This window comes from Biomphalaria glabrata, chromosome 5 (genome assembly GCF_947242115.1).
Source record: "Biomphalaria glabrata chromosome 5, xgBioGlab47.1, whole genome shotgun sequence".
Taxonomy (NCBI): Eukaryota; Metazoa; Mollusca; class Gastropoda; family Planorbidae; genus Biomphalaria; species Biomphalaria glabrata.
This window is the reverse complement of record NC_074715.1, coordinates 10,419,751-10,444,387: the sequence shown is the minus strand read 5'-3', so window position 1 is coordinate 10,444,387 and position 24,637 is coordinate 10,419,751. Positions and strand designations below refer to the sequence as shown.

Below are 24,637 nucleotides of genomic sequence, written 5' to 3'. Positions count from 1 at the left end.
ATTAATAACGATTTAATTTACTTATGTGCCATTAATATATGTGTGAAAAGAGATACATATCCATTCATATAACAATATATAAGAAAATCAAATTTAGAAAAAAAAAGTTAATATGTAATATCACAGGTGTGCATGAACTTCTAGATTTCTTGAATGACTTTGTAGGTATCTTGTAGTAGTCTGCTGTAGTCTGCAGTAAAAAAATAATTACTGATTGAATATCTATCTATCTATCTATCTATCTATCTATCTATCTATCTATCTATCTTTCTATCTATCTATCTATCTATCTATCTATCTATCTATCTATCTATCTATCTATCTATCTATCCATCCATCCATCCATCCATCCATCCATCCATCCATCCATCCATCTATCTATATAGATAGATAGATAGATAGATGGATTGATAAATAGATAGATAGATAGATAGATACAACTTATTCAATTACATTTTCTTAGAGACTGTCTATGCGTCTTATTACTTTAGCCTGACTGTTTTGTCGGCCGAAAAAAAATGTAATAATAGTAATAATATTTTTATTTTCATCGCAGAGAATTGTCTTAGGATGTGTGCATTAATTATAACAAAACATAGCAACCATAAAAACGGAACCATACAAGTTTCATCAAGACATTTCATGTGAGAAGCATAGATTGCAAGTTGCCCCTCTGCACCGCCATCTGGAGAAAAAATCGAGGGACTTATATTCAAACAAAATTAAACACTTGTGATTGATCCGTTGATTTACAAATCGGTCAGTAATTCGTTACTGTGTCCCGTTTCACAAGATTGTCATTGCCGGAAGTGGTAATGGATATATATATGGCTCCTTATGTCTCGGAAGACAATGGATGCGCCCAGGTGAATCAATGGCTTTGGTTTCGTCTTGAGACTGGGCAGAATCTGGTGTGACTGATCAAGCCGATTCTGGAGCATCAGAGTTTGCCACAGTTCGTGCATGTATATGCAATTGACCTAGGGCTAGCTGACAGGGCAGCTTTCTTCTTCTTGACTGATGCAGCTTCGTCTCTTTTGCACTCGGCGAATATCGTACTAGCACATACAGTCTGTCTCCATGCTGTCCGGTATTGGGCTATCTCTTCCCATTATAGTTTGTTCGATGCCCGTGATTCTCATGTCTTGCTTACAGTCTTGTGCGGCCCTCGAGATAATGAATATAAGCACTATACTACCTATAAAATAAGAGGCGCGGTAGCTGATCGATGAAGCGCTTAACTTCCGAACCGAAGGTCCCGGGTTTGAATCTCGGTGAAGACAGGGATTTTTAATTTTGGGATCTTCGGGCGCATCTAATTTCACTAAGCTCTAATGAGTACCCGACATTATTTTTGGAAAAGTAAAGGTAGTTAGTCGTTGTGCTGGTCACATGACACCCTCGTAAACCGTGAGCCTTATAAACAGAGGGCCTTTAAAACATCTGCCCTACAGACCGCAAGGTTTGAAAGGGAACTTTACTTTACTACCTATAAAATGCTTCCTAATGGCGTGCGTCTCAAGTAGCCTCTGACAACCAGTCCAACTCCTGCCTGGCCTTCACCAATGAACTGTTTTACTAACAGGAGAAGGGGCTGGGGCGAGTAACTGGCGCCTAAACCAGTAAGCTTTGAGCAGTAAGCTCGTTAGCCAGTGCTGGCTACCCACCTTCAGAAAACTCTTAATTCAAATTCTGCTGTCTTGCATTTATTCACAATCATGGGGAAGGCTTCGGGAGTCAACCATGAGGAAAAAAAAATAGGGTCTGGCGACTCCTAGGCACTTTGCAGCACTCACTGCTACACCCTGGCTGAGCCTGCAACGCCGCTGACCCCGAACTGTGTCGGCACTTGCCGCTCCTTTAGATACATCAGCTGCGTGGAGAGGGGGAACTGATAAGTGGGTGACATCGATCCAACCACAGCTAATGACCATCTTACTTCCATAATATGATCCATATTCGCTTCCAAACTGAAAGAAGCCTTAATACTATAATGATAAATGAAGCGATCGAATGCTCGATGTCAAGCCAAACGGTCTTTAAGCGAGCGTTCAGAAAACGCAATAGTTCTTGCTCAGCTTCTGTTTCTCTTTTAGAAAAAATTTTATTATATAACAAAAATTAGAAATGGAAATTAAAAAATGTAGGAAAATAGTAAAGTATGGTACAATGGTTACGTCCTCCTTTTTTAAACAATAAAAAAACTCCTCTTTTTTTTCTTCTTTTCTCTCTCTTTCTCCTTTTCTCTCTCTCTCTCTCTATCTCTCTCTTATTACTGTATGTCTCTTCAACTCTTCCTTTCTTTCCATCACCCTCCTCTCTTTTCCTTCTTTCTCTTTGACTATTTAGATTTCCATTTCTTTCTTTGACTCTCTACTCTTTCTCTCCCTTTTTCTTTCATTTCTCCCTCCTTATCTCTCACCCTCTTTATACCCTCTGTCCTCTCTTCCCCTATCCTGCTCTCTTTCTGATTTAATTCATGTTAAATGTTCTATTGTTACCTTGGACGTTGTTTTTAGGACATCTTTTTGTTATTCTCTAGTTTTGTGGCACTCTGTGTAAGAAATGTAGAGAAGAATAAACATTACCATTAAAAAAAATGTTAATGAATGCTCTTAATAATAATAATAATAATAATAATAATAATAATAATAATAATAATAGGTTCAGAGGGGTTGCATCATAGTCGTATTTGCGTATGAAGGAATCTAGTTCATTGCTGGAAGCGTGCAGTTTTGATCGTATTTTTGAAACCAGAGAATGAATCCTCGTTCTTTTATAATAATAATAATAATAATAATAATAATAATAATAATAATAATAATAGTAATAATAATACATTTATAGAGCGCTGTTAACAATCAAAATGTAGGCTTAAGGCGCTGTAATACAAACATAAACACGAGAGCTAGAAAGTTGAAATAATCTTAAAAAAAAAAGTTTCATACATATATACATATATTCTTCTTAAATTTGGTGAAACATGTTTTCTGTCTGAGATCAATGGGGAGTGAGTTCCAAACCTCTTCACCAATACCATGGACTTGCCCTTCCCACCCCTTGTTTAGCACATCATGGCTCATTTAACATTCTCATAGATAGAACTGTATTAATTAGTTTGGATCAGCCATGTAATTAAATGTGTAATAGATTTTGAATAACAATAATAAATCTGTGCAATTAGAAATATTTTAACCATTTATTTTTGGATAGCGCAATTTCATGCTTTTTGCCTTCTCCAAGCGCTATCTTCCCAGTGGCGTAGGGGCCTCGGGGGCTTGGCAGTTTGACATTTAACATCATGACATTAGATAATGTACATAATACATTTTTAAGTCTTATGTATGAACTACATGCATCATGGCCACTCATTTACTTAACAAAATGGGTAACAAGATAACATTGCTTTGTCTTAATATTTAATGTACAAAAAAATTGAACACTTCATCTTTGTTCTCATTTTTTATGTTGAAGTGTTCAGATGACTAGACCAATATATGAGATGATCTGCGCAGTGGTTTACAAATCAGGGAGCTCTCCATATAGTTTTTTTTTTCTCTATTGGGGGTGTTTTGATGCCAGTGTCTTGTACTTGGTCATCATTCTCTGGTGACACTCAACATGGGCTGATTTCACTGGTTCATTAGTACACTCATTTGGGGAACTTAAGTGGAAGCCATGATTGATTTTCATGTTTGAACCCCTTCCTCCCCACTCCCTATCTATACCACAATAGAAGGATGACAACCAATAAAGGATTATCTGGGTGAATGGTTCCGTGATCGATTGTTAAATGAATTCCAACTCCTCGCTTGGTTAAACCCTCAAGCAAATACACAAACGACTGTGCTATTAAAGGTCTTATGAAAATATAATGTTTAATATTTAGTTTTGAATGTTTAAGGGACGCCTCTCTTAAAAAAGTACAACTATAAAGGGTAAACTATAAAGGGTACTAATTCAACTTATACCACCACATCTGTCCATTACAATTTCTTTCCATATTTTATTTGTAAGGTACAAGAAATAATTAAGAAAAATTTGAACAAGTACGAAGTATAGGTGAGGGAGAAATAGCGTGTTAAAACATTTTATCAGGCAGACAGACAGACAGATAGATTGATTTGATATAAGTTTTCCTATAAGTGTAAAATTCTAACTCCAGGGGTCGACCGTTACAGTAGCTATTAAGGTGTTCAACACATTTATTTAAGTTATTAAAAATAAGTGAGACAATTTTGAACGTAGTGTGTGTTCGTAGCGTGAGAACGAAGTGTGTGTTCGTAGTGTGTTTTCAGTATTTTCTTTTTTTCGGAATTGAACAGTTTCCTTTCACATGAAGAATACACTTTCTTCACCTAAATATTTATTTCCGGTATACCATGAGGCGCGGTGAATCTGCTCTTGGCTTCCAAACCGGGGTCTCGAGTTTGAATCCTGGTGAAGACTGGGATTTTTTTTTCGGGATCTTTGGGGCACCTTTGGGTCCACTCAGTTCTAATGAGTACCTGACACTAGTTGGGGAAAAGTAAAGGCGGTTGGTCGTTGTGCTGGACACATGACACCCTTGTTAACCGTGGGCCACAGAAACAGATGACCTTTACATCATCTGCCCTCTAAATCATAAGGTCTGAAAAGGGAGCTTTACTTTTTTTATACTTTGGACATAGGGTCATAGGATATAACTTCGGAATATATCTAGACGTATTTAACCACTGGATGAAATTGTTACACTTGGCACCTCATTACAAAATATAGTGTCGCTTTTTTTTACGCATTTAAACAATAGCTAACATTTTGCCAACAAGAAAAAAAAATTACTTACACTGCGGCGGCTGTACCAAAGCATGCCACGCCTGCGAAAATTAGGATCGAATAAATTATAATTAAAAATAATAAGTAAAAAAAAAACAACAACAACAGACAGAAAGATCGTGTGACCAATGGATGTCTATGTATTTTTATTTTTTTGTATATTTAACCGATGCGAATTCTATTTTGAAATTGGTTGAGTGGTCCTAGACATCAGTTAAGATAGATAGATAGATAGATAGAAAGATAAACAAATAGATAGATTGATATCTAGATAGCTAGCTAGCTAGCTAGCTAGCTAGATAGATAGATAGATAGATAGATAGATAGATAGATAAGAAACATCTACCTTTGTTCTTCAATACAACAAAGACTACTACAACTACTATGAGTCCAAACAATGACAGACTAACTGCAATGGCGATGGTAGCTTCGCTTGATAAACCCTGACTTTCTGAAATCAATTAATAGGAAAAGAAAAAAAATTACAAATGCATGATCATATTCTGTAGAAATTAATCTACAAGAACAAGAACTAAATTAACAAAACAAAAAACCCCACACCAAAAACTATTCCAAATACCACACACAAACACGCGAGTACAAATCTGTAAGTATTTATTATTCACTTTTATCACTTCTTCAGTAATACTAAAAAATTTCACTTGTAGGTGTGAGTATAGTCACAACCTCATTAAGTGGTCGAGTTCTAGTTCGCGTATAGGATTTTTGAGTTTGAGACCCCGATCTATGTAACTGACTCCTAAAATCCGTCTTGGACATTTTTGCTAAAGCCACACGGAGTCTTCTCTCAAAATCGGCAAATGACTTCCGTTTCTCGCATGTACATATTTCTATTGAGATGATGATTTTGATAAGTAGGTGGACATTCGTCTCAAGCTTGCACCTCTACAGCAAATAGAAAGTTCAATATCTTGGTTCGTCCAAATAGATTCGATTTTGCATGTAAGTTCAATCTGAGTTGTGCTCATTGAATAAATAAGGCAGGACGTCAATCTCCTAAAGTTATCTCCTCCCTTACAAAAAATCTGACCAATGCGCAATGTGTTTTTTTATAACATGTAAAAGGCACTTTACAAAAAGCACTTAAAATTCATTAAAATTTGTGGTTTAATGTTGAAAAAACGAAACTCCAACTTTAGGAGTGGCAATTTAATACCACTATGAAGTTAACTGGAGGCGCGGTGGCTGAATGGTAAAGCGCTTATCTTCCGAGCCGATGATCCAGGGTTCAAATCTTTGTGACCACTAGGATCTTTTTCTTTAGGGATCTGTAGAACGCCTCTAAGTCCACCCAGCTTTAATGGGCACCTTAAATTCGTTTTTTTTATTTTATTACAGTATTTCAAGTAGGCGCGGTGGCTGAGCGGTAGCGCGCTTGCCTTTTGAATCTGGGTTCCGGGTTCGAATCCTGGTTAGGACTGGGATTTTATTTTATATTTCGGGATATGTAAAGCGCCTCTGAGTCCACCTAGCTCTAATGGGTACCTGATATTAGTTAGGGAAGAGAAGGTTGACACATGAAATGGGTAGGAAGTGATTATCTTTTTTTTTTTGAAGTAACATCTGCAATTTTTAAGATAAAATTTTAGACACATATTTTTATCTAGATTCAAAGGAAAAAAGGAAAGTCTTAATGATGTTATCAAAGTTTTTCAATAATAATCTACACTAACGATGGGAAAAACGTAATATATATTTTTTTACTGGGAAAAAAGAACAAAAACAAAAAAACAAAAACAGCTACATTTATACTCTATTGTAGTGGTAATAAAAAAAATATTTTTTTTTACAAATGGTAAGTAATAATATAAATAATGAAAGTAATTACCGTTATTAAGATAGTTATCATCACATAAACCACTTTTTCTTTCACATGATTTATGTATGCATTTATCGCTGCATTGATAGGTACAGTTCAAGCCCCAGTATCCAGATCCACATTCTAGACAAAAAAATTAAAAAAAAGTATTGTTTTAATTTATTTGTAGAACTACTGTCACGTAACGTAATAGCCGATGTCTCAAGAGATGTGTAAACAGGAAGTTTATTTACACATTGCTTTCTGGAAGCCTTAATTTTTAAACAGAAGTTTGTAGAATGATAGGGAATTAAATTAATTAGTTATTATTTTATTTCCTGCTCTAGACTATTCTATTTCAAAACCTATACAAAAGGAAAGAGTTAATTTCCTAATACGTTTTCTGAGGGAAACAACTCCACACTTACAGCTCTATATGTAGAAGTTATTTCCCTTTTTCCTTATCAAACAAAATAATTTATTACCAATACTTAGTTTACCTATTTTTTTAATATTTGATTTATTAAAGTTCATTAGGTACAGTACATAACTTGCTCTAACTGACATAGAAGAGAGCACCAGGCGACTTCAGAATGAGACAACTGGATAGCACTTAGCTGCGGCTGCGTAGCCGTGAGAACGCAAATGCTACTCTTTAATCTAACTAAAATAAGCTTTATTATTACATTTATTACATGATTTAAAAGTGGTAATCGATCCCTTACATAGAATTTTAAATATTTAAAATTAGAATTTTCTAATTCACTTGTATTCATTATGTGGTCATCCATGTTGTGGAAATAGTCATTATAAGTTTTAATTTATACTCATTCAAAGTAATAGAGTAACTAGGAAAATAGGGTAATTGCATGCACTTGGAGCGAGTATTAACGCTTTGAAAAAAATTGGACCACCATAATAACACTAGTGCGTAAATTTATATAAAGTAATGTAAAGAGAAGTTGTGACATTATGGGCACGTGATTTGTGTCCATACATAGACCTAAACAATAATTCTGATATACACAGGCGGCTTTGTTAAAAGTGCATATGTAAAAATTGAATACAATCTTCGATATGTCGCATTCTGCTAATGTAGGATTACTGCTAGCTTGAATGCTTACATAATTATTGTTACTATCTTCTCTATCAGGCCTTCTGTAAACACTGCTAAACAACAACACAGCACATCTAACACAAGAACTTGACAATAGTTTGAAATAACAATAACGGATTAATGACAAATACATCAACAGCCAATACAACACAATTGGCCACACTAACTTCAAATGCTTTCTTGCAATAAACACTACAAGTCTCTCTAGCTCGTACAGCAAGGTTCTCGATGACTCACATAGTATCGCACCGTCCTTACGGTCTTGCTATCCTGAACTCAACTGTCCTTACTTACACACTGTCCCTCGTTCGTGAATGCTTTCGATCACATGACCATAACACGGGTCATATTAGCGTGTACTTGCAGTACTGTCCCTTGTCTATCGACAGCCGGACAAAATCTACCTCACGACATGGGCTGTGGAGGTTTATCGGCGCAGGTAGGGGTCTATCTGTGGGAGCGGCAGTGGAGCCATCTGCATTGCTACCTGTGTATGTCGCTTTCTCCTGCACCAGTTGGTCTTCCTTTGGGTGAGAGGACGTCGTGTTCTCTGCCTGGCCTTTCTCTCAGTCGCCTTCCACCACAGTCTCGTGGCAAGTAGCGAAGCAATGAATGCCATGGCAGTGGTCATCAAGACCGATGGTCTAATACGTTGAATATTGAATATCCTGATATAAATCTATTACCAACATACCTGTCATACAGCTCGGTGGGTCACTGTAACCTAAACATCCTTGATCACACAAGCCAGTTGTACTGTTACATGTTACATTAAAGCATCTGCTACAGTTAGAGGCACAATTTTTACCCCATAAACCAGTGTCACATTCTGGAAGAGAAAAAAAATGCAGTTCATCTTTATCGTATGGTAATTAAGAAAGTAGTTAAAATAGAAGATGACTTTAAATCAGAGGCGTAGGTAGGGAGGGGGAGAATTTGAAAATCCCCCGGACACACACTTAATGGGGGGCCCCGATTGAGTGCATTTATACATTAAATATTAAGTGATATGCAAAATGCAGGGGCCTCCAAAGAGGTCAAATTCCCGGGGGCCCCCAAATGATGGAAAATTCCTATTTACGCCACAGCTTTATATTCAAATACAAGCAGACCTCAAAAAGTTGAAAATACCGCCATTATACTTGTAAAGTCTGATGTCGGTCCAAACTTCAGTCGTGTTTAGATAAATCTTTAAATGAAACGTTGTTTTAGTATGCTGATAATATTTTCAATCATGAGTTATTTCACATTTTTAAAGTTTCATTTTAAGTGCACATGTCAACACCTATTGCTTAAGGGCCCTGGTTCATTGAACTACAATAGGCAATGGATGTTACGACACTGTCTATTGTTTACAAGGTCGGGCAATTTTTTTTTAATGGCCTCGCTCGGGACACTTCGCAAGGATCCAGGAGAACTACGATCCTATATGTCAATAGTGTCACACAGAAGACGAGACAGTGGGACACATCCACAACGACTGCAAGGTCCTCAGAAACACATTTGAAGATACGGCTAGTCTTAAAACAGAACTGGTGCATGCAGGGGTCTCGCTGTGTACGAAGACAAGCGAATCCTACAGAACACTGCCAGATACCTGGAACGTGCCATAAGGGATCAATGTGCTTTAGTGCATGGAGGCTTAATAACAGTTCACAAAATATATTTAGTTTAGTTTATAAATGTTGAGAATAAACATGTATGAAGAATTGAGACAACATTGATTCAGAATTGAGTTTTAATACAAAGTTGTTCGTGCAGTGTCATTTCTACCGTGCAAACTACCGTCTATTTGAGTCCCCAAAGTCCCCAAAGAGTCTAAAAAATATTTTTTTTTTGTTAATGCGGGCGCATTAAAATCGTAAGCCGATATAATTTTTGTGGGTTTGTCATATTTAAATCGAAAAATCTATTTAAAAAATGTGAAATTCCGATGTCACCTTTTTCGCAAAATAAATAAATAAATGTAATAAAGAAAAAAAATAGTAAAGTTCCCTTTCAGACCTTGTGGTCTATAGGGCAGATGATGTTAAGGTCATCTGTTTCTGTAGCCTACGGTTAACAAGGGTGTCATGTGGCCAGCACAACAACCAACCGCCTTTACTTTTCCCAAACTTATGTCAAATATCCATTAGAGCTAGGTGGACTCAGAGGCATCCGAAGATCCCGAAATTAAAAATCCCAGTCTGTACCAGTATTCGAACCCCCGTCCCCGGTCCGGAAGCCAAGCGCTTTACCGCTCAGCCATCGCGCCTCCAAATAAATGTAATATAATTCCGTAATCTCATCAATGAAAATGTGATATTTAGTTTGTATTCATATGAATGTCTGAAAAGAAAATTAATGCCTAATAATTTCTTCTTTTTAGTTTTATCAGAATAAATTTTCTTGCCTGAAGTTCCAAAAGATTCTTTACCTGTCGTATGTTGTATTTTATAAAGCTTAAATCAACTGCCTCAGTCTGTCTGTCTGTCTATACTACACCAAAGTATACGCACAAATTCTCCCACACCCATTTTCTGATCTAATTGAAATTTCCCACATTTATTCAATGACATAAACAGAGCATGAATCAATAAAAAATGTAAACAATTCGACAATCAATTACTGGTAATTCATTATTTTGTTTAATAGCAGAAAAAGAAACTAATACTTCAGTATTGACTGATATGGCTAAATTTGTTGGGTTTAATCCTCTTAAATAACAGTAAACACTATTTCTACCTCACGCAATTCTCCGATATTTAAAACAATTACTTATTGTACCTAACAAAACATGAAACAATAAACATATTTACTTGATTAGTCAATAAAATATAGGCAATTAATGATTTAGTTCAATATTAGTTAAGGGAAATAACTTGTACATTATTAGTGTATATAGTGTTAAGGACGGAGTTTTTCCCTTTATATAAACTTTTTAAGGATTAAAAAAATATTTTGCTAGTTTTTATTTTAAAGTACAAAGAATATTTTGATTAAATTAGAAACCCTTGAAACACTTCTTAAACATGTACATTTTAATGTTTCTTTCAAGAAGCTTATTCTAGAGCTACTTAGATCTCTTCGGAGATATGTTTTCATCTATAAACGCACCCAATGACAGATAGGTAGGAGGTTGTATTTGTTTTACACTAAATCTCTTTATTCTATTGTTGCAGATGCTTTTGTTTAGACGTCTTACGATGTTCTCCAAAATACCAAAAGCACCTTTTGGCGATCAGCAAAAAGTATCTTAGTTAAATCCCCTATTCGACATCGGGACGGCATTGCAATAAGACAAGTGGAGTAGCTAGCAATTATTTTGGGGGCCCGGGGAATTTGACCTCTTTTGGGGTCCCCTGCATTTTGACATTCCACACCATAACATGAGATAATGGCGTAGTATTTAACGTCTAAAAAAATTCACATTTCATTTCAGCGTTTCGGGTGGATTTTCAAATTCTCCCACCACTTCCCCCACTCTAGCTACGCCACTGAACACGAAACGCCACCTCCAGTTAAACAGCCAAGTTGTTTTACCACTCAGCTTCAAGTCTATTTACTGATACAATAAAATTATTCATTTGTTGAAATTCTGTACGCATTACTAGAAAGTTGAAAGTATCGCGACCAAAAAAAAAAAGAGCACAAATTTTAGTTCTGGCATATTTCTTTTCTTTCAACTTACCCATTGAGCAGTCTGGTGGATCACTGTAGCCAAGACATCCTTGATTACATTTACCATTAGAACTGTCACAAAATTGATTGAAGCATCTATTGCTGCATTGATTGGAACAGTTTATACCCCATGCTACAGTCTCACACGCTAGATAAAAGAACAAAAATTGGTTTGTGGTATCAGTAAAAGTTTTCCTTTTCAGTCCATGCGATATGTAGAGCAGATGATGTAAAGGTTATTTGTGGTCCACGCTTTACGATGGTGTAATGTGGTCATCACAACGACCAACCGCCTTTACTTTTCCCCAACTCATGCAAGGTACCCGTTAGAGCTAGATGAACTCTCAAATATCCCGAATATGACCTTTGACCACTGAGGTGGTAATTTGCATACGGGCGAAATGACTCTGGATCAGAAGAATGTTTTTTCGGACATTCCGATGGTCTAGAGGTTAGTTTCGTTAGGTGCGATATCGCTAGGCGGTGGTGTCGAATCCAGGGTCACAGGTTCGAGCCTCGGTCGGCGCATGCCCTTATTTTCGTAGCATTTTAATTCACTACTTTCTCTCTTGAAAACTTGGTCCCTGGTGCTGTTATTTATTGATGTTTAATATATGTATGTAACCTATGTTACATATCATGTAATGATTTAGATCTAAATCTAGACTTGGTCTAGTAAATAACCATTGAACATAAGAGCACCCTCGTCTCATAATTAATTATTTGCTATTTTTAAATACATAATCTAGAAAGATCTAGGTAATCATTTTATTTACATGTACATAAGGTGATAAAATTCAACAGATGTGAATATTTTGAACACGATCTCAAATGAAACAAGAAATGCATTTATTTCATATATTTTCGTGAATATATAATTCTATGATTAATAGCCCATTCGATTTAAAATCCACTAAATGGTATTGCCTTATTTCTAAACATTAAAAACTAAAGATCACCTCTTTTCTAATTTCCAGTCTAGGTAAAAAAAAATTTATCGGGATGTAATACATAACATGTTGACCAATAGATAAAACTTATCAAAATGTTAGATGAAAACTTTTTCTTTAACTCACTAGTTGTACAGTCTGGTGGGTCGCTGAAGCCAAGACATCCATGAGTACATTTGCTAGTTATGCTGTCACAAGATTGATTGAAGCATGTATCGCTGCATTGACTTGAGCAGTTGACACCCCAGGTTCCAGTATCACATTCTACAAGAGAGAACAAGAATTAATTCAACGATGTTTCTTTTCCACCCAACTTCGTGACTCGAACTCGAAAGTAAAAGCAAGAAACAAAACTAGGTGACATAGGTCAGTGGCGTAGCTTGGAATTTTTAACCATTTTTGTCACGGGCTTAGAGCAAGGCTTTTAAATATTTCTTTGCTAACATAAACAAGTTTTAATAAATCAATAGACATAATTAAACATTTTTGCACCATCTTACTGTATTTTGATTTATTTTATTATTATGGAAATATGGAGGAACATAACTGAAATTAAATAATGGGCCAATAGTTTTACGCAACGGATGGAATGTAAAACGACGCGACGTGACCTGTGTTTTTCTACATTGTTGTAGGACCTAAAAGACTTTCTATTATAATCGCCATGTAAAACTGCATTTAGAACTAACAGAATACGATAGTTCATTCTATTAATAACAAAAATATTCCTAAATGACTTTGGATATATATCTTTCCTAAAGAAATTATTCAATCAAGAAAGGCTGGGTCACCTGGTACTACAATTTATTCTTTAAACAATTTAATCTGTATGTAATACAAAACATGTTGACGAGTAGGTAAAATTCATCACAAAGTTTTCAGCATTTTTTTAAAACTCACTAGTTGTACAGTCTGGTGGGTCGTTGAAGCCAAGACATCCTTGAGTACATTTGCTAGTTCTACTGTCACAAGATTGATTGAAGCATCTATCGCTGCATTGACTTGAGCAGTTGACACCCCATGTTCCAGTATCACATTCTAAAAAAGAGAACAAGAAATAATTCAAAGATAATTCTTATTCACCATACGTCGCAACTGGAACTCGCAAAGTAGAAGCAAGAAACAAAACTAAGTAACCTTTATAGCTAGTGTAATGTACTAGTTTAGAGAGTAGGTTAGTTTGTTAGATAAATATATAGTGTATAGTTTTAGCGACGGTAAAAGTAATGACGTAGTAAGACAGACTAATGACGTAGTAGACTTAGACGAAAAAGAGACCAACATGGCGTTATGTTAGAAGTATGTTGTGTTGTGAATAGTAGTTTAATAGTAATTAGATATAGCGACGTTTTAGGAAGACTGGACGGATTTCCCAGTGATTAATAAAGTCTCATTTTATAGAACTGAATGTTGCTATCAACTATATTCAACTTGTAATGTTCTGTGGCTAATGTTAGTAATAATTGATGCATAGTGGAAGTCAGCTTAGATTAGCCCACAACACTAGAAGTTTGCCAAAATTTGGGGACCAAGGAGGCTTGATCTCTTTAGAGGCCCCTGCTTTTTTTCACAATCGACATCATGTAATGAGATAATGGGGTAATATTTAATGTAAAAAAAAATTCGAACACTCATTTCGTTGCCCTCTCTAGTACTGGGCCGGGGTGATTTTCAAATTATCCTACCACCCCCGCACCAAAGTCAGGCTACTGACTTAAATATCGAGTATGTTTTTGCCTTAGATAATTTGTCAATATGAAAGAAAAGCTACTGCGTCTCGGTTAAATATGAAAGAAAAGCTATTGCGTCTCGGTTAAATATGAAAGAAAAGCTATTGCGTCTCGGTTAAATATGAAAGAAAAGCTATTGCGTCTCGGTTAAATATGAAAGAAAAGCTATTGCGTCTCGGTTAAATATGAAAGAAAAGCTATTGCGTCTCGGTTAAATATGAAAGAAAAGCTATTGCGTCTCGGTTAAATATGAAAGAAAAGCTACTGCGTCTCGGTTAAATATGAAAGAAAAGCTATTGCGTCTCGGTTAAATATGAAAGAAAAGCTATTGCGTCTCGGTTAAATATGAAAGAAAAGCTATTGCGTCTCGGTGAAATACACTCTATTATAAAAGGCGAAACAAAAAATTTACTTTAAAAATATTTACAAACTGTTTTAAGATATACCGAATAAGCCATTTTTAGCGGCCCCCGAAAGGGGAAAAGTCGCTATTAGTTTTGTGCGAAATGTCTGTCCGTCTGTCCGTCCGTCCCGTTTAGATCTCGTAAACTAAAAAAGATATTGAAAATCCGACATCACAATATTTGAGACCATTCAAAGTTCTGATGCAACGGCTACTTTTTTTTTCTGAAAGCGAAAAAATCTAATTTTTAAATTCAGTTATGCAAGCAGTTTTTTAAAGAGAAAAAGCTAATTAATATGCATTATAAGTTAGACCTAAGTTAAAACGAATAGTAATCTTGTAAACTTCATTTTCGTGAACAATTTTTTATTGCGGAAATGTCTTAGCATTCAAATAAAAGATTGATCCTTGTCAAAACAATTACATCTATTATAAGACTTCAGTTAGGCCAGGAGAAGCGAGGTGGCTGAGCGGTAAAGCGCTTGGCTTCCGAACCGGAGGCCCTGGGTTCGAATCCTGGTGAAGACTGGGATTTTCAACTTCAATTTCCTTAGGCGCCTCTGAGTCCAACCAGCTCCAAAGGGTACCTGATATTAGTTGGGGAAAAGTAAAGGCGGTTGGTCGTTGTGCTGGCTACATGACACCCTCGTTAACCGTTGGCCACAAAAACAGATGAACTTTACATCATCTGCCCTATAGACCACAAGGCCTGAAAGGGGAACTTGTTAGCCCAGGTTCACATCTAACTTTGCATTCACTTGCACCTATCTTTTGATCTGCTGCACCGTTAGGCACTACACAAGATCTGTCAACCTTCTTTCTCCATTCTTATCTCTCATTTGTCTTTGATATATTTTCATTTGGATGTTCTTTCTGAAAATATTGAAGCCTGCCTGGGTGGACCACTTCGGGAGCCGATTTTAAGTTTGTGTTTTCACACAAACTGTCTTTTGAATCTTGTTAAAAGATGTAATGAAATGTGTTACCTTAGATAGATTTTATTATGTGCTAATTACTTTTTTAATCTGATTAATTTTTCTTCACTCTGAATGTTATTAAAAAATCACAAAAAAATTAGCTTATAAAGATATGAAATTAATGAAAAGTCTTCGATTTTGAAGATAAATCATGAGTGCAGAGTTTTAAATGACTATCGACTATTGTATCGTTTGATATCGAATAAAGGAAATAACTTCTAAATTATTTATATAAATAGTTTGAAGGGCTGAGTTTTTTCCCATTAAGATAAGCTTGGAGTTAAAAAAAAACAAAGGATTTTTAAAAATATTTTGTTGGTTCGTTCTTCTTGGTTGCTTCTCTTCGGAAAGCCATTTCATCGGGCCTCAATTATGTCTCTCTTGGCCTTTTTATGAAGGCTCTAGAACTTTCATTTCCGTGAGCAAATATTAAATAACATTCTAAAGGATATCAAGCTTTAAGTATTAATAAGACGTAAACCCACAAAAGTAGTTCGAATATTTATTAATATACAAGAAACAATTATAAATTATTCATCTTGTTATATACCACAAACGTACCAATCGAACAGTCAGGTGGGTCTCTGTAACCTAAACATCCTTGATCACACAATCCGACCCAACTGTTACAGGTCGAGTTAAAGCATTTGCTACAGTTAGAGGCACAATTTATACCCCATGAACCAGTGTCACATTCTGGAAGATCCAAAAATGAATAAATAATTAATTTAAAATAAATCAGATTGTCTATTTTGTTACTCGTTATCTCCGTAATTGTGACAAAGAACAAAGCAGCAGCCCATTGAAGTAGATATTCTTCAGAGACGCTGGAGATGGATAGGCCATAAGCCTACATTCAACAAGCCCTAACCTGAAAGCCCCAAGGAAAGAGGAAGAGGAATATAACGCGCCGCGATTTGGAAGCAGATGGGCGAGCCGTGGAGACAGTTGAAGGAGATTCGCCCAGAGCCGAGACACCTGGAGGAAGCTTGTTCTTTGCCTATGCCCCACAACGGACCACAAGCAGAGATGAGATGAGATGAGATGAGATCTCTCCATAATCATTTTCCTTGTTCCGAGAGTATTATTCATTTTGCTTTTTTGCATAACTCAATCCTGTTCCGATTAAACTTTAATGACTTTTTTGTTTGTTATCTGAAAATGTTTATATTTGGTATTGAATTGTAGCAGAATGCATTCTCTTTTTACACAACACAAAGTTAAAGTTTACATTTGCAAAAAAAAAATCAATGTATTTTAATGAGGTCAAATCAACGTTGGCATCGTCAATTACTAGGGAAAGAGTTAAGCATATTGATCATACCATACATCGTCCATTTTACTCTGCTCTGCGCTATATACATGTATATAGTATAACATATATTTGTCCTCGAACTGTAAGAGCAGTTAAATATTAGGCCGAAACATAAATTAATTTCTAAATATATTTAGGTAAAGATTAGAAAAAATAAATTATTTTTGTTCTTCTCTAGAACTGATAGAATTTGTTTTACATCTATGTATAGACTTTGAACGTAACTAAATTCTCAATTTAATTTGAACTAAAAATAAAAGACCAAGTCTTTTTATGATCTCTAGCCAAAATTGTCTATAAAGTACCAATATATTTTAAATAATTTATCGTAATTTTACCTCAGTCTCTTCGGGGGTGGTAGCGATGGGTGAAAACAAATCTGTCAATAATATAAGTTATATATGCTATAAATTAAATTCTTATATCGAGTTGCCACAACCCATATTCTTTAATGCCAAATGCAATCATTAGCTATTTTTTTTATAAAGGAGACAAGACTCTATTATGATAATTCTTTTCACTTTACCACCTACAACGAAAACATGATACTTTTAAAAACAGAAAAGTCAAATATGGCGACACAGCCTATGAAATCGTGTATAAATTTAAAATAATTATACAAAAAAGACTATGCTTTCACAACTTTAGTTAGAATCCTAATATATATTTAATTGATCTTGTTGATTTCTAATTATATATATATATTTTTTTAAATCTTACCAATTGTACAATCTGATGTAACTTTGAAGCCAAGACATTGATTGCATTTCCCAGTTATTCTGTCACAAGATTGATTGAAGCATCTATTGCTGCATTGATTGGAACAGTTTATACCCCATGTTCCAAAACTACATTCTAGATAAAAGATAAAAGATTATATTCATGAAAATCTTTTTTTTATTAATTACTTTTATTAATTTTAAAAACCTTTCTTCAAAATAGAACATTTAGCTTACTTTGAAATGGAGCAAGCTACTTTAAGTTTAAAAATTTTCTATCTGCCATTATATATATATATATATATATATATATATATATATATATATATATATATATATATATATATATATATATATATATATATATATAACACTATTAGATATTAAAAACTATAAAAAAAAAACTATGAAAATCTGATGTCATGATATTTTTGCATCTTGTGTATTACTGATGCAACATTTACTTTTTAACATCGAATGCAAATGAAATATTGAAGTCGTCTTTTAGAACAAAAGAAGCAATTGTTACAAGTATTTGCTATTTATTGTAAAAAAAAAACAACCTACAACAAAAATCCCTAAACAAAACAAAAAAAAAACTCTTATGTTATATCATGAAAGAAGCATTTTGTGTATTTTGTTTCACAAACATATACTTTAATATCTATCTATCTTAAGAGACAATCCGGTCTACATATATCGCAGGTTAGGGAGGCTGCCTCATCGTGGCGCCCGCGTGGAAACGGCCATTAGAGGAAGTGGCTAGGCTAAATGGGTAGCAACACAAGACTCCCGTGGGGATGCCCACGGGTAGACGAGAGTCCACCCATTGTACGGGCGGGGTTGTAAAAAAGTCCCCACGAACACGTCCTACATCCATGCGCTGTTCCTCAAAGGGACCGTTACATCAATGGCGGTTCCCGCACAGCTAGCTTGGTACAGCGAAGGAAAATGGCGGAGGCTCCCGGTGCCCTCGGCCTTCGGCCATGTGCAGCCAAGCATGCGTCGGGGCCAAAGGCATTGGAAACAGCAATGCTTTACATAGGCATTGACTCGGGTCTCTCTCAAACAGAACTGTGTTCTCACAGGTTTTTTTTTTTTACTGTTTGGCGTCCAAACAGGTTTTTTTTTTCAAACTTAGAGCTCGAAGAGCCTTCGGCTCAGCTCTTGGACATCAACAAGGTTAGGGAGGCATCCATTTTGGTGTTTGGGGAGGCAGCCAGTTTTCGTATAAAACGCTTTTCTTCGAAAGTTGAGGTCCATGTTTTTTCGCTGTCCAGATTGTTTACATATATATATATATATATATATATATATATATATATATATATATATATATATATATATATATATATATATATATATATATATATATATATTAATATGGTTCCCTGTCATTTCATCCCCGGTCACTTTATCCCCGGTAACTTCATCCCCAGTCATTTCATCCCCTGACATTTTCATTATCTGATCATTTTATCTAACAAATAGTTATTGTAAAATTTATGAAATGAGCAATATTTAATATATTCATTTTTTATTTTACATGACAAAAAGTGTAACACGTTAGATATGAATAAAATTAAAATTAAATGCCATTAAAAACTATAAAAATTTAAAATGTATAAATATAGAGGTAATGTAAAAAGAAGTGGGTTAGGGTTCATCTACACCAAAAGATAGATAAGCTATCGATTGTAAGTACAGAAGACGATCCATCGATTCCTATTGCTGAGGTTTGTTTGTTATTCTCTTAGCCAGTATTGCATATTTCTTCCTTGGACGTGCCGGCGCTAGCCTGTAAAACTGATACCTTGTGCAACTGACTATCCTTACGTAGACCATCTGGAAATGTCCATGGTCGTACTTCAACCATACCTTGGCCCTTGATGATAAGTTATCAGCGGCACGGTCATAATTATTCTAATCGCACTTCTATCTCTCAAAAGATTTCCACTACTTGCGCCACACCTTGGCCTTTGATCATTACGTCATGCGCAGGATAATATAATATTACATCCCCCACATCCAATAGAAGCGCTATAGCTAAGTACAGACCCAGATTTACAATATATTATAAGATTTCTTATCAAGAATGCAAAGTGGAGGAGGAAACACTATAAACGCATTAGTAACATGTCAAAAAGCATTCTACATAATCATATTTATATATTAGATGAAATGAGGACTTAAACCAACCGTCTCTAGATCTGACAAGCACATTCAAACACGGGCAAAGTTTTCAGCTCTGTTCTATGGAGATGGCTTCAACAGTCTGTAGATGAGAGGCTCAAAGAAGAGCAAGCAGCATCCCAAAAGGAAGATCATGTGCCGAGCAGATCTTCGCTCTACGAAATATCATAAAACAAAGTCTTGAGTACCAACAACGGCTAACTATCAATCTCGTAGACTTTAAGAAAGCGTTTGATAGTGACCACCGAGAATCACTATGGAAAATAGCTAGAGAATACGGCGTTTCTGAACAAAATTGTCTAGATTCTACGACACCTATACAGTCAATCTAGTTGCTGCATTAAAACAGAAGAAGTAGCAACCGAGTTTTTTAGCATCGAAACAGGTGTATAACGGGTTCATCTTATCTCCTTTCCTTTTCCTCCTAGCCATCGACTACATAACGAGGATGTCATTGAATAAGACTGCCTTTGGTATCCCATGGCATGAACAAAACCGAATGACAGACCTGGACTTCGCCGACGATATTGCACTACTCGGGGCTTCAAATAAATGACGGAGAGCCTTGATAGAGAGGCACCCAAAATTAGCCCCCGCATAAACTTGGATACTACTAAAATTTTGCTATTGGGATATAAAGCAAAGATTGCCCGGTCAGACTAGGCAATGCTTGAAGAGTTGGACAAGTTCACATATTTTGGCAGCATCATAACAAACGGTGAGGATGCCTACCATGACGTAGCTATTTCCAAAGGCTGCAGCCAATTTGATCAAGCCAAGTTAATGGACTTAAGACAAAATACACCTTCTTAACACAATCGTTATACAAACTGCAACATATGCATGTAAGACATGGAATTCATCTGCCAAAATTAAGAAAAGATAAATGTGGCTGGCTGAACAAAAATGACTGAGACGAATTTTGTGAGTCAGTTATATAGAGCGGGTCTCAAACAAGGAAATCCTATACCGAACTGGGAGTCGAACACATAGTGAGTGTGACAGAACTGCTCATGAGGTTTGCGGAACACGTTCTTCGTCAAAATGAACTACGCATAACTGGAGTTGCGATGACATGAATGAGGGAAGCGCAAACAGTGACGTCCTCGTATGATCTGGCGCCACAGTTTCCTGGAGGACCTCAGAGCAGTGGACACCAGGTGAGAGGAGGCTCCACACAGCCAGTGACAAATTTATGTCGAGACAGTTTGTCGCCCAATGCGCCGAACAGCGAGGGAGGATCTAAATAAGTAATTAATAAAAAGTGTGTACGCCTCAATTCTCCCACACCCATTCTCAGATCAAGTAGAAACTTTAATTTTTTTTTTGTACGTAACAAAATATTAATTAGAAAAACAAACTAAATGGTTAATTAATTATTTGTAATTAATTATTTTGTATGATATCGAATAAAGGAAATAACTTCTAAATTATTTATATAAATAGTTTGAAGGGCTGAGTTTTTCCCATTAAGATAAGATTGGAGTTGAAAAAAACAAAGGATTTTTTTTTTATTTTGTTGGTTCGTTCTTCTTGGTTGCTTCTCTTCGGAAAGCCATTTCATTGGGCCTCAATTATGTTTCTCTTGGCCTTTTTGTGAAGGCTCTAGAACTTTCTTTTCCGTAAGCAAATATTAAATAACATTCTAAAGCAGTGATGCCAAACCTAATTCAATCTGCGTGTTATTTTAATTTCCAACACTTGTGTTGCGGTCCACATGATGGAAAAGATACAAGTACTTAATGAAATTGACCTAAAACTATTTTATTTCAAACCCAAGTATCTAGTACTTACATTGAAGTATTGGGATAGTTGAATTTTCTCTTCACACATCAAACAATGGCCAAAGGTCTGTTTACATTTTGTTGTTCTTATTTTTTTAAAACAGCCAGACTTTCTTTATGAAAAAAAAACATGTTGGCTAGCAACGGCATCATGCTCTACAAAAAGATCCGTTCACTTTTCCTAGTAGATTTCCTAGTCCTATTTCACGAACGCACAAATGTTAAATGCATTGGTAGAAAAAAAGTAAGAGCCCTAACGTACGTAAAGATACATTTTGAACATTTTTTTTGGGGGGAGGGGGATTTTCTATATTTTGTGCCGACGTTTCCTTCGGGCCGGATGGAAGCAAGTCGCGGGGCCACATACATGTGGCCCGCGGGCCGTATTTTGTGCATCACTGTTCTAAAGGATTGCAAATCTTTGAGGTTTATTGAGACGTAAACCCACAAAAGTAGTTCGAATATTTATTAATACACAAGAAACAATTATAAATTATTCATCTTGTTATCTACCACAAACGTACCAATCGAACAGTCAGGTGGGTCTCTGTAACCTAAACATCCTTGATCACACAAGCCAGTTGGACTGTTGCAGGTAGAGTTAAAGCATTTGCTACAGTTAGAGGCACAATTTATACCCCATGAACCAGAGTCACATTCTGGAAGATCCAAAAATAAATAGTTAAAAATTTAAAATAAATCAGATTGTCTAATGTGTTACTCTTTATCTCCGTAATTGTGACAAAGAACAAAGCAGCAGCCCATTGAAGTAGATATTCTTAAGAGACGCTGGAGATGGATAGGTCATAAGCCTACATTCAACAAGCCCTAACCTGAAAGCCCCAAAGGAAAGAGGAAGAGGAATATAACGCGCCGCGATTTGGAAGCAGATGGGAAAAGCCGTGGAGACAGTTGAAGGAGATTCGTCAAGAACCGAGACGCCTGAAGAAGCTTGTTCTTTGCCTATGCCCCACAACGGACCACAAGCAGAGATGAGATGAGATGAGATGAGATGAGATCTCTCCATAATCATTTTCCTTGTTCCGAGAGTATTATTCATTTTGCTTTTTTGCATAACACAATCCTGTTCCGATTAAACTTTAATAACTTTTTTGTTTGTTATCTGAAAATGTTTATATTTGGTATCGAAATGTAGGAGAATGCATGCTCTTTTTACACAACACAAGTTAAAGTTTACATTTACCAAAAAAAAAAATCAATGTATTTTAATGAGGTCAAATTAACGTTGGCATCGTCAATTAGGAGGGAAAGAGTTAATCGTATTGATCAAACAAAACATCGTCCAGATAACTCTGCTCTGCGATATATACATGTATATTGTATAAAATATATTTGTCCTCAAACTGTAAGAGCAGTTTAATAGTAGGCCGAAACATAAATTAATTCCTAAATATATTTAGGTAAAGAATAGAAAAATTAATTATTTTGTTTTTCTCTAGAACTGATAGAATTTGTTTTACATCTATGTGTAGACTGAACGTAACTAAATTCTCAATTTAATTTGAACTAAAAATAAAAGACCAAGTCTTTTATCATCTCTGGCCAAGTTTGTTTTTAAAGTACCAATATATTTTAAATAATTGATCGTAATTTGATCGTAATTTTACCTAAATCTCTTCAGTGGCAGTGGCGAGTGGTGAAAACAAATCTGTCAATAATATAAGTTATAAATGCTATAAATTAAATTCTTATATCGAGTTGCCTCAACCCATATTCTTGAATACCAAATGCAATTATTAGCAATAATTTTATAAAGGAGATAAGACTCTTTTATGATAATTCCTTCCACTTTGCCATCTACAACGAAAACATGATACTTTTAAAACTAAACAGGCCTATAAAATCGCGAATAAATGTAAAATAATTATACAAAAAAGACTATGCTTTCACAACTTTAGAATCCTAATAAATATTTAATTGATCTTGTTGATTTCTAATTTTATATATTTTTTTTAAAATCTTACCAATTGTACAATCTGATGTAACTTTGAAGCCAAGGCATTGATTGCATTTCCCAGTTATTCTGTCGCAAGATTGATTGAAGCATCTATTGCTGCATTGATTGGAACAGTTTATACCCCATGTTCCAAAACTACATTCTAGATAAAAAATAAAAGATTATATTCATGAAAATATTTATTTTATTAGATGCTAATAAATTTTAAAAACTATTCTTCAAAATATAATTTTTTAGCTTACTTTGAAATGGGACAAGCTACTCTAAATTTTTTTTCTATTTGCCATTACGATAGTCTATATAAAACTATTAGATCTTAAAAACTAAAAAAAAAACTATAATCTGATGTCAAGATATTTTTGCATCTTGTGCATAAACGAATTTATTCTCTAATACAAACGCGTAATTGTCACTTATTATTCGTATCCCTACCCAAACTGTGCCCCGAAAAGTCCGTTTCGCATAGGGCCCCACAATTGTTAAGTCCGGCCCTGCTATTTAGTGACTGGCGAATACTACTTGTTCTCCCCCCCCCCCTTTCCTCTTTTTTTCGCCGCTAAAGTTATGTGAGGTAACTCTAGTCAGACTTGCAGAAGTAAAAGAGTGATCTTTCCATTACTTCTTGGTGTCCAAATTGTTGAGCCATTAAAAGAATTATGTATTGAGATACCTCTCTATTATGATATTTTTTGTACTAGAATATCAACTTTATAAAATAGTTTACCTGTTTCACATTTTGGTGGGTCACTGTAACCGAGACAATATTTAGTACAAAGTCCATCATCATAACGGCAGAACTCTGGACACTCACTGCTACAATTTTCCCTGCACTGAACACCCCAAGTGCCTTTTGGGCATTCTGTAACAAAGCTAATAAATTTAACATAATACGCACATTAGTAAATATAAAAATAATAGGATTTTAGTTTGAGTCAGTCGGCCCTATTAGTGAATGAATGACTATAGTTTATCACATGTTTTTTTTTTACAAAGCTTTTAACAACTCTGATAAAACAGTCCAACGTGAAAGGTTGTGTTTTTTAGTATAGTGTATGTTTGTTTTACATGTTTCGGATGTTCCTTCAGAGTTGAAGATAATTACTTCCTAGTCCAAACCTTCCTCAGGACGGGGGATGGGAGCGGGCACGGTTTGAACCAGGGACCATCGATAAATCTG

At 35.4% G+C, this 24,637-nt stretch overlaps 1 protein-coding gene across 1 annotated transcript in view; it reads right to left on the bottom strand.

Moving 5' to 3' along the window:
• Positions 1–24,637, bottom strand: part of LOC106076126 (multiple epidermal growth factor-like domains protein 10) — a 219,373-nt gene that overhangs the window by 78,047 nt on the left and 116,689 nt on the right. The window contains exons 13-14 of the mRNA XM_056029078.1: positions 13,262–13,399; positions 12,488–12,625 (exon numbers count right to left, since the gene is read on the bottom strand). Of these exons, the coding sequence (XP_055885053.1) occupies positions 12,488–12,625; positions 13,262–13,399 (276 nt within the window). The remainder of the gene's footprint in view (positions 1–12,487; positions 12,626–13,261; positions 13,400–24,637) is intronic.